At 33.3% G+C, this 11,621-nt stretch overlaps 2 protein-coding genes across 2 annotated transcripts; both read left to right on the top strand.

Annotated features, from left to right (window-relative positions):
• Window positions 1-4,259: 4,259 nt before the first annotated feature.
• LOC121263000 (afadin- and alpha-actinin-binding protein-like) lies at window positions 4,260-8,716 on the top strand. The gene is made up of 15 exons (XM_041165756.1): window positions 4,260-4,488; window positions 4,567-4,595; window positions 4,724-4,835; window positions 4,929-5,026; window positions 5,429-5,525; window positions 5,613-5,702; window positions 5,802-5,864; window positions 5,990-6,064; window positions 6,145-6,210; window positions 6,282-6,359; window positions 6,725-6,835; window positions 6,918-6,995; window positions 7,091-7,210; window positions 7,624-7,667; window positions 8,500-8,716. The coding sequence occupies exons 1-15, from the start codon at window positions 4,456-4,458 to the stop codon at window positions 8,504-8,506; spliced, it is 1,101 nt and encodes a 366-aa protein (XP_041021690.1). The 5' UTR covers window positions 4,260-4,455; the 3' UTR covers window positions 8,507-8,716.
• Window positions 8,717-8,865: 149 nt separating this feature from the next.
• LOC121263137 lies at window positions 8,866-9,979 on the top strand. The gene has a single exon (XM_041165941.1). It carries the CDS (start codon window positions 9,313-9,315, stop codon window positions 9,928-9,930), a length of 618 nt encoding a protein of 205 aa, XP_041021875.1. The 5' UTR covers window positions 8,866-9,312; the 3' UTR covers window positions 9,931-9,979.
• Window positions 9,980-11,621: the final 1,642 nt, after the last annotated feature.

Here is an 11,621-nt window from a genome sequence, read left to right as displayed (position 1 = left end):
ATGAGTAGGGTGTAAGAATTACAGGAACACCCTTGACAGATTTTACCTATGTGAGTGTGAGAGTGATGCCGCTCTCTATGAGATTTGGATTTATTTGTAAAAGTACTCATGAAACTGGGATGAGCACAAGGCCGTAATGTACTGGCTAATAAAGCTCATGTCAACACCTGGATTACTATGTGTGAGTAATAATTTTTTATTTCTCCTGAACAGTCATAGTTAAAGTCTGAGACCACTACTGACTCTGGAGTAAAGGTTATTATTTCACTAAGTGAGGGTTCAATGCAGAGTACACCTTCATGATGTATAATAATCCTTCTTTGTCTGAAAGTATATCTCTTATATTATTATTTTATTTTTATTAAAAATAGTGAGAGAATGTTGGTATTTTTTTAATAATTTTTAGACGTTGTGAGATTTATTGCTCTCATATTTTGTTAGCATTTCCGTTGGAGAGAGTCTGTCTTCAAGCGATCATACCGTTTTGGATTTCAAGTAGTTTTATTGCTTTAACCTTTTTTTTTACGGGCTTCTTGTTGTTAATATTGGCTTATTTAGTTAATGTTTTTTTCCATTTACGTCCTTTAAGTTCTGGGTCACTTTTGTCTAATACACATTTATATATATTTGTGTAGTCTTGGTGTAACAACCCGATCTTAAGTTTAGGCCATAATATAAGTTTTATGTAATTTTTTTTAAATAGCTCAAGTATTTTACTAAATTATGAATAAGTATTTTAAGTAATCTAGATACTAGGATTTATTGAATTGTTTAACACTATCTTTTAGATTTTGGATTAAATTAAGTAATATATTAGTACTTATATGTTTCCAAATAAATTTAGTGATAGCTATTATTTCATATAGGTCTCAAGTTACGAAGTGTTATTCAAGAAAAAAAGCAGCGAGGTAAGTAATTTGATCATAAATTAGGATTATCACAGTTCAGCTTATATATAAGTATTATTCAAGCCAGTTCATTGACAACCATTATTTATAAACCGCTCATGTCATATGTAAGCATGTCATCCAGCATAGCATACGATCATGTCATTCCACATCATGTTCAAATTCAAAAATTATAATTATGTATGTATTATGTCATGCATCTCATGTATATAAGACAAGTAAGCTATCTTAAGTTTAAAGTGCAAGATAAGATCAGATCAGTTAATAATCAGATGACCATTCAGATGCATGGTACCAATGCAGTTCAGTTTCAAAGTGGATGTGCAAGTCACGAACTCAGTCGTGGTCCACCATAGTATGTCAGAATACTATCAGCGGCTTCTCTTGCTGCAGCAGGACATGGGGCCGGTGCACAACCTCGCACACAGGGTTAAATGTGTTGGCCAATCAGATCAGTCAGTTAAATCTGATTAGTCAGATCAGTCAGTTAATTCAGTTAAAACAGTCATGCATAGCACAAACATCAGTATGAATAGTCATGAATTTAAACTCTCAGCATGAAAGTCTTTATGAAAACCTTATGTTTAGTATGTTTACGTTGTGATGGATTTCTTGCTGAGTCTTCGACTTATTTTTGTTTGTTTTCATGTTTTTAACCACCCAGGTGAGGATGATGAATACGAATAGGCAAACCAGGAATAGAATGAGCATATAATGTTTAGTTCAGATTTAATAAAATCAAAACATGTTTTTATGACATGGATTTTATCAGTTTATTTATTTAATATTTTTGGAAGACTTTTTATTAGACATTTTCTATAAAATAAATTTATAATTTCATTTATGAAATTTAAGATCTCTTGCCGGATTTATTATTATGAAAAGTACGTGACACTCCTAGCCTTTGGGAATAGGGTGTTACACTTGCAGTGAGTACAAGAGTGGAATATACTTGAGAAAAAGTGTGATAAAGAGAAATAAGTTTAGTGAGTATATATTTTTTGAGAGTATTTCTAGATAAAAGAAAGGTGTTCTTTTTGTAAAGTTTTGAGCTCAACCACTTGTGCAGAGTTAGTTCGGGTTATACGACGATCAGTTGGGCTATTGTATCCCGGAGGAGTCAAGTCAAGAGGAGTTCTGCTGCACCGATTAATTTTGAGACTTTGTACACCGCAAAAGACTTGAATCTCCTTAAAAAGAACGATATTTCTATGCCTCAGTCAAAACTGGCTTCGTTTGATTTTTAATTTCATTGTAATTTTTATTATATTATTGTACATTTCACCAACACTGATGTTATTTTAATTTTACGTTTGATTTATTTTATAGTAAAAATAATTTTATAATTTTATATACATGTTAACTTATGTTAATTTGTGAGTTTATTTTTATAACATTCTTTTACGACTAAATCATCTTTCTAACATTAGATTGGTTTCTTCCTCTCTGTCTTCGTTTTTATTTCAAGTCTCACACACATTGTCGTACATATGTAAATATATATATATGTATAAATTGTTACAAGTATAAAGAGATTACATAAAATATATTCATAAACTGATATACTTTCATAGAATCTATTATATCTATTTTATAATAAAAATAATTTTATAATCTGACATATCATATCAAATTATATCAATTTGTGAGTTTATTTTTGTGTAATCATTTTACAGTTAAAGTATTTTTCTATATATATATATATATATGAATTGGTTGATCGATATTTGCATAAACGGATCATGTGTTGATCGGTTATGAACAAGTAGAAGCCCCCCTTTCGTGGGTTAATATACTCGTGACCACAGGATGCGATAAACTATACCTTATTTCTTCTCGTCTACATTTCTTTTCTTTTAATGTTTAATTGTGAATTAGACACACAAACATATACATATATACTCTCGAAAGGCAGTACATTACTAGAAAGGAAGGTCTACTTTCTTGTCTTTGACGGCGTAATTAGAGAGTGCCTAAGACATGCCTGATTATGCTCTAAAAAGATTAATTAATAATATAATTAAAGTTTCATTAAAGTCACTATAACGAACAATAACTTCTCTTTCGAGTAACGTAAGATTTCATATACTTTCTATACACAATAAAAAATGTAAAAAATATTATATTTGGATATTGAACTGAGTTGAGATGAAAGTTAAAAATTAAATAAAATATTATTAGAATATTATTTTTTAATGTTATTATTATTTTGAGATTTGAAAAAAATTAAATTGTTTATTATATTTTGTGTTGAAATTTAAAAACTTATAATAATTAGATAAAATGAATTGAGATAAGTTGAGATGGATTTAATCTAAACGTATCATAATTTTAATAGTTCTTCTATATACAGTTGGTAAATACAACTGGCGTGCAGTCGTCCATGCCACGTCATATTTAAAATGAATTATTCTTCCCTCATCAGCTTTCTCTCTCTCATCAGCTTGGTCTCTCTCATCAACTCTCTCTCTCATTAGCTTGATCTTTCTCTCTCATTAGCTCAAGTAGCTCGGTCTCTCCCTCTCCTCAGCTCGCTCATCAGCTTGGTCTCTCTTTTATCAAATGTCTTCATATCAACTATATTTACACGCCTTGCACCAAACATTTGCAACAAGGTTTTTTTTAATTTTAACAACACATAATAATGTGATAGTACGAGGGTACCATATATATGTATTCTCATCACACTGGACAGTGAGGACTACCTCTCTACGCGATGACAAGATGTGTCCATGGTACCGCTTCTCTTACTTCTGTAAAGTAATCTTCCTCAATTTTATTTTTTAATATTAGTTAGATGTCGTTTAGACAGTGAATTAGAATAATATGAGATGAGATAATTTTAGATAAATTGAATAAAATATTATTAGAATATAATTTGTTAAAATTATTATTATTTGAGATTTAAAAAAATTAAATTGTTTATTATATTTTGTGTGAAAATTTTAAAAAAATTTAATAATGAGATAAATTGAGATCACTTCTCAATCTAAAAGTCGGGCAAGTTTGGAGGTGGGATGAGACACAAAATTCTAATATAATTTCATATCATCATTACACATTTTTCAATTTTCCATATAAAATATAATAAACAATTCAAAATTTTCAAATCTCAATTTAATTTTTTAAGTCCCAACGTAATAATAATATTAAAATATAATATTTTAATCTTTCAAACAAAATATAAAATTCTCATTTTATCCCAGTGTCACTTTTAAATTATAGTTTTAAAAAAACAGTTATTTCAGTTATTTAGTTATTTTTTAATTTAACATTCTGTCAACTAATTTAATATTATAATTTAATATCGCACATAGTAGAACATATTACCTAGATCCAAAACTCCAAATTTAACCACCACCTGCCCTTCCAAATCCAAACGACTTCGTTTTTAGATGTTTTTTTTTTTTTTGTTTTTTGTTTTTAACAAAAATATTCTCAATGTTTTAAATTTCGCCACCGCTCAGACCAATCCGAGGGAGACTCCAGATGAGCCGGCTAGAAGTTCCAACTTCCAAAACACAGTCTCTCTACTCAGCTCTCGACAATGCCAGAGACCGACGCGGACTTCGATCTCAGAGTACGATCCCTCTGAACCCAAAACTGCGCTTCGAATTCTCTCTCAGTTCCTCTCTCTAACTCTCTCTCTCTCTCGCAGCCATCCCCTCAGTCCGCCTTCACAATCGGGTGAGCTTCTCAACAGTTTAGGGTTTCTTTTTGCTCAGCATACATTTACCATGCTACATATCCACATTATATGTATAGGCATGTACCTTATTGAGGGTTGATGTTTATGGTTTTGATTTGTGCTCCAGAGAGTACGCATTTGCCGATGTGGGAAATTTGGAACACTGCGCTAAGTACTTGAACCGGACGCTTGTTACGTACGGATTCCCGGCTTCTCTCGATCTTTTCGCCAATGATCCGGTCCGTTTTGATGTTGATCGTTGTTTTTGCTTCGCTCGGATTTGTATACGATATCATTTATTTACTTTAACCCATGTTTTCCGTGCTTCGCAGGTTTCTGTTGCGAGAACTTGCAATTGTCTATACTCGTTGCTTCAACAGAGGCAGCGGGATGTTGAATTTAGAGACTCTGCTAGTGAGCAGAGACAGCGGCAAGTGCTTTGGCCTCAATCTCTGTCCCATTTGATTGTGTTAACGTGTCTGATTACCTCTAGTTCCGTTTATCACTTTTTGTTCAATGTTGCATTGTTGACATGTCCAATTCAGTTTATCAATATCGTTTATATGGTGCATTGATGCAAGATTATCTACCCTGGAATTTTATTTCTATGGAGTTGATGTGTCTAAGTTTATGTCATTCACATAAATGTAACTTACCGTGTGTGCTCATCATTCGTGTATTTTTTCATTTTGTACTGGCATATCCGACCTAATTTATTTTGGAATGATGTGGTTGGTGTAGGTCTTACATTCAAATTTGACCGTGTAGAATTATGAACTTTGAATTACAGTATTTGAAAGAATGCTTATATTTTCTTCATTTCATGTTGTAGCCTACTATCGGACATATCGAGATTAGAAGCAAAAGTTGAGAGGCTTGAGGCACAATTACAAGCCAAGGATAGGGAGATAGCAACCATTACGCGAACGGTTAGAAAATTATAGTTTTATCGAAGTAATATTCCTTTATCAGTTCAATCCTTTTGTTAATGTCCCTTGTTTGTTTTGTGTGACTAGGAAGCTAAAGCTACGGGAGCCTTTAAGGCTCAAATCGAAAAGCTTCGGCAGGAGCGAGATGAGTTTCAAAGAATGGTCCTTGGTAATCAGGTTAGTATTTTGAAATTTATTGGAGTTCTTTTGCTAGATACTATATGAAATCAAACAGATACTGACAACTATCAATGCCATATTCTGATGTTCCAAAAGCAAGCAAAAACTCAACAAATACATGAGATGAAGAAAAAAGAAAAAGAGTACGTCAAATTGCAGGTAGAATATTTTCTAAATTTTTACTTCTGGGAGTGGGCTATGTGATAGAGAGGATTTTAATCAAGGAAGGTTTATCAAGATTACAGATACTGGAATGTGGGAATGTTTTTTTGTTTAACTTCCAGGAAAGGCTAAACCATGTCTCGATGGAAAAAAAGAAGGAATCTAGATCGGGCATGGAGATAATGAATTTGCTTCAGGTATTTACTGGCCTATATTTGTAATGACTGGTTGAGACCAATTTTATCCACCTAATGACTTCTCTAAATGTGTAAACCAGAAAGAAGGGCGTCAGCGCGGAACATGGAATGTGAAAAAGGCCGATAATGATTTCTACAAAAAGATTGTATGTCACCTGATTAACTTATTTATACTCTTACGGTAACTAGTAACTTGCAGTTCACATAAACTTTGCAGGTAGATGCTTATGAGGCAAAAAATCAAGAGTTGATGGTGGAGAATGCTGATTTAAGGGCATTATTACGGTCAATGCAGGTATATGTTTTCGCTTAAACTTTTGCTTTTGTGGTTCCATACTCCAGATTTCACTTGAGTATGATGGGATTGTTCGAATGCGTTTTATTAAGAAATGGATTCAAATGTTTCTACCTTTTTTTATTTGCCCAAGAAAAAAAGATACAAAGAAAAGCTTTGTTATGTTTCCTAGAAGTCGTGCAGTTGCACATGTGCCTACAAGAGTTGTCATATTTAAAATCAGTTAGCACATTTGGATTTCACTTCAAATGCCCCTAGCTCCTCTCCCTTGCCCCTTCCTGACCCAATCCCCCCATCTATGAAGCTTTCATTTCTATTGGTCGGAGCAATGGGTTCTAACTCCTGCAGGCATTATGGGCTTGCAGATGGACATGCGTGACTTTTTAAATGCTCCTAATGGGTTGTCCAAGCAATCTGTGGCTGTCAACGAAGGAGTTGAAACTGACCCTTCAAAGTCCCCATTGGGAGGGAGAACGGTACTGACAACTTCCCATAGGATTAAAGTGTGTTCTTTTGCATTAGTTATGGCGCTATATGTTAAGAGTTCAATACATGCAGGATGTCTTTGACCTGCCCTTTCACATGGCTAGAGGTCAAATAGAGGAAAGTCTCCGAAATAAGATGACTTCCATAAAGGTATTTTTTTTTGGCTTTTCTACCAGTTCATCTCATGATTCCTATGGACAGTAAGATGTTAATTTATTTTCTTGTTCATGCTTTGACTTTTGAAGGAGCGTATGGTTCAATTGCAAGATGCACAGAAAGGTGCTGAAGTTACTTCTGAATCAACTGAGAGGGAGCTTGAACTTGAAGCTCAACTTGTTGAGGCCAGGAGCATAATCCAAGAGCAGGTACTATACTCTTCTAATGTGAATTGGAGATTGAATGCTATGCATTTTTCTTTTGGTTTCTAGATTAGATGAATTTTAATTATATGCTCCATAATATGATGGTGCATTTTTTTTTTATGATATGGTTTACCTTCCAAGCAAAACTATATGTTATTAAGTTGAATGTTGAATAACTTGTTTTATGTTAATCCTCCAATTTAACCGTAGATTGCTTTCCTTATTTTATCATTCTGCATCCACTATTCTATTTGGATTACCTTATAATTCATGCTTTACATTTAAGTTTTTAATTATATCTGATATTCCGAATACTTAATGCAATAGGAGGGATTTGGCATTTTTTTTTCTCTTTTACACTTAATTTTTTTTCTTAGTTGAAGATGAATGAAAATACAATGATTGGTTCATTGCAGGCATCCGAAATGTCTAAGCATCTTTCTAAGTCTGAGAGGCCAAGGTATTCCCATGTCCCTTCATTCCCTTATTTTATGCATAACGGAGACTAAGTGGCCATACCTAATTTGACCGGGATTCTATTAATTCATCACCAGTTGAGGTTTAGTTCATTCGTATTTGTTTCAGTTGGACTGCAGCAATGAGTCTGTAAAATTAATGTTATTGAATTTTTCGTGTTGTAATTAGTTGTTGGTTCTGTTTGGAGCTTATGAGATTGGGCTTAAATGAAATAAAAGAAGTAACATATTTAAAATAGAGAAATGCTTTAGCCACAAAGAGATCCTACAAAAGTAAGCCCGCAAATTGACATGATTTGATGTAGTACATCAGATTGTAAAATTACTTTTACTTATAAAAAAAAATTGTAAAGTTACTTTTATTATAAAGTAGATTTAATATCATATAAAGCCATGTCAGTTTGTAGGTTTACTTTTGTGAGATCTCTTTGTCTGTAGCACTTCTCTTTAAAATAACATGATGCTATTTATCAAAAAAATAATGTGATGCCAGGATAGTCTTATTTGTGAATCAATGATATTGTGGAAATCCAAAGTCCAGTGCTTGATGTATGTTGACCGTTTCGTCATGTCTGGATTTGAAATTGCTAGTTAAAACAAATTGTTTTCTAAAATCTTTAATACCATTTTCATTGTTATCTTCTAGCAATTTGACTTAGATATATGAAAGCAATGCCCAAATTTAATGATATTCAGTATGTGTTCATACAATATAAAATAAAAAGAAATTAACATATGTAGTGGGAAAAATTCAACTCAAGTTCATCTACATATGTAGTGGTATTGGTCTGACTTGCTTGCTTGCTTGATGTTCAGGGGGTAAGAAATTAACAAGCCCAGCAAAGTTTTGGTCTATATCAAGAATTTAAGTTGCTGTATGCAGAGTTGGATTGGAGCTAGCTAGCTACCGTGTAATTTAGTATATTTATTGCCTACCAGAGAATACACATTATTCTTGTCCTGTTGTTTGTAAAGCCTAGAAGCCGTAGTTTTTAGCTGTTATGTTAATGGAAAAGTATGTAGCTTTCCCAAACGTTCCAATGCTTGTAAGTGCCATGCCACTTTCTCACTGTGACAAGTGCCTACTTCATCGATCCATTCCAAGCTATCCCTCAGGGCACATAAATTGATAAATAGTATTGGAGAGGTAAATAGGACGCAAAGATAATTAGACTTGTCTTGAGGATTTGGGAATTGCACGTATGCAGTAGAAGACGCGCAATCCAACCAAAATGTTTAACGTGACCTTAGGAACAAAGGTATATGGCTCTTCCCTTTTCTTTTACCCCTTTTTTAGCTCGTTAGTTGCTAAAATAATTCTGTAGTCACTCAGAATAAAGCAGCACAGTCACACACACACACACACACACACACACACACAAAAGAAATAACGGGAATACTTCAAAAAGAAAAAGAAAAAGAAATTCGGAGTATCCTGCACCCTACGACCCCATCATTCACCTTAGAAATCGGTGTACCAAACTCTCTCATGTATGTATATATATATATATATATATATATATATATATATATACACACATAGATGCCATAAAGTAGCGGGCGTGGAGAGAGATTCAAAACCATCGCATCAAGTTCCCAGAAAGGTAACAACCAAAACCGTTGATCGCAATGAAAATGGATCATCAAGAGCGTTGCAGGGGGCCAGAGCAGAAACGATCTTTTCTTCAAGGAGACGAGTTCTTTCAGAAAATTCTCTCGAGGAACTCTTCCACGGGCTACTCTTCTAGTATCTATTATCACCGGAGTACTGAAGGAGTTCCCTTCGAGTGGGAAATGCAGCCAGGGACGCCCAAAGTCCTACCAAAGGATGAAGTGATTCCCCCACTCAGCCCTCCACCGGCTGTCCTGAGCTTAGGTCTCCCTAAACCATGCATTCAACAGCCTAAGGCTCAAACCCGGCCAAAGCTTGGGTTTTGGAACAAAAACAAGAATCACAAAGAAAGTAAGAACAATGATAAGGCAGGTCCTCGGGGAATTCACTGTTACACGACTGACGCGGACAAATTCGATAGGTTTGAGTTATGTAGTAGCTCCTCCGACTCTGAGTTTTTGGCATCACCGCAAATTTCAAGCTCTTCATCATCATCATCCTCGTCTTTGTCCTACGGTTCTTCATTGAAGTCATCAAGATTACAGAGTCCGGGCAGAGATTCAAATTGTGGGCATCTCAGTTGCAGTCCTTGGAATATAAGCGCGCTTCTGGTGTCAATTGCAAGGCGAGTTTGATATTATGTAGATTCTTCTTGTTATATATATTTATAGATATTTAGAAGGCAAGCCACTATTCGTAAAACATGTATTTTTTGTTCATTTGTGTTGTGCTATATAATAATATATTGAGACGTGACAAATTAAAATCTAGAACTAATTACCCTGAAGAATAGCATTGCTTTTAGGTCCGGTTTGGATGCCAAGATGGGATACAAATTATCTCATCTGAGTTGTACTACTCATTTCGTCTGGGTATTCAAACGGCCATCTTCAAGTTTGTATCTCATGTTAAAAGTTTTTCAACAATCGAGTGAACAGTTAAAAAACACCGACAATGACCAAAGACTTTGGTTTGATTGGCAAAAACTCCCGACTTAAAAAAAAAAAAAAAAGTTTTGGATGCTCTCCAAATATTTTAAAAAAAAAAATGATAATAAACAATAAAAAGTCTGACAGTAAATAGTAAACACTAAATTGTCCTCTACTTTCGGATGCCATTTTGAATTTTTCGGCCAACAACAAAAATTGGTGGGACCTACAATAAATATATATTTTATAAGATTTAAATATGTTTATTAATATTTTTAATTAATAATAAATATTACTTTTTTTAATATATTTATATTAAATTATATTAAATTATTAATAGGACCCATCCCTCAAATATCTTAATACTATTCAAAACATTTCTTCTTAGCTGCGTATCCAAAATTCAAATGGGAACTAATGTGTCTGGTGATGAAGAATTGTCCTCGGCCCTAGAGGAATTTCCTCTTAATTTTGGAAATTGTTTATATAAGAAATCTCGGGAAAATATTGAAGTGCAAAATTGTATAATATGCCCATTAATTTTCTTTATTCTATTTCACGTCAAGCCTATTAAAATATGGAATACAATCACGAATCATATACGGTTTGCCAACACACCTACTTTTCTCATGGATCCTGCACCGTTCAGCTCTCACTGGGCGTTCCACACAGTGCAATCCTCTTCTTTTTGTTTTTTTTTTTAAATCTCATATCTCGTATGTATGTACGCATAACAATATATTAACGAGAGTAGTGATAGAATTATTACTCATTTACTACCTAAATGTATTTCAAATTTTTTTTTATCATTTTTTTTGAAATATTTTTTTAACATCCTTAATCCCTAAAAAAAAATTAAAAAAATATATAACTTTATTAATACTCACTTTCTTAATTATTAAGTAAAATAAAAAATTAAAAAAATCAAATACAAAAAGAATAGTAAATGGATAGTAGTAGGGTTGTAACCCTATCATTAATAACAATAGCAATACAAATACGGAAGAATAAGGTGCCGTTTGGATCTCAATAGATATAATCTCATTATTATAAATTTTTTAAATTTTTATATAAAATATAATAAATAATTTAAAATTTTTAAATTACAAAATAATAATAATAATAATATTCTATCAAAAAGCTAAAAATTCGAAACGGACGTATCAATGTATCATGGCGGTTTTCAAGATAGGTAAGGAGTGTCAATTAGAGATAATGGTGGGATTTGGGAAGATTACCTTCCTAAATTCCAGTACTTGATAAGGTTTCTATGGATTTATTTCCTTTCCGAGTACATAGTAATATAGCTGACACACTGATTAATTCCCCACCCTGCACCAAATTAAAGACGATGGACTTGGTACGCGAGCGCGTCGAAACTTCTGCTGCCGCGCAAA

Source organism: Juglans microcarpa x Juglans regia, chromosome 4S, assembly GCF_004785595.1.
Source record: "Juglans microcarpa x Juglans regia isolate MS1-56 chromosome 4S, Jm3101_v1.0, whole genome shotgun sequence".
NCBI classification, from domain to species: Eukaryota; Viridiplantae; Streptophyta; class Magnoliopsida; order Fagales; family Juglandaceae; genus Juglans; species Juglans microcarpa x Juglans regia.
Note: the sequence above shows the minus strand (reverse complement) of the source record. Positions and strands in the feature narration are given on the sequence as shown.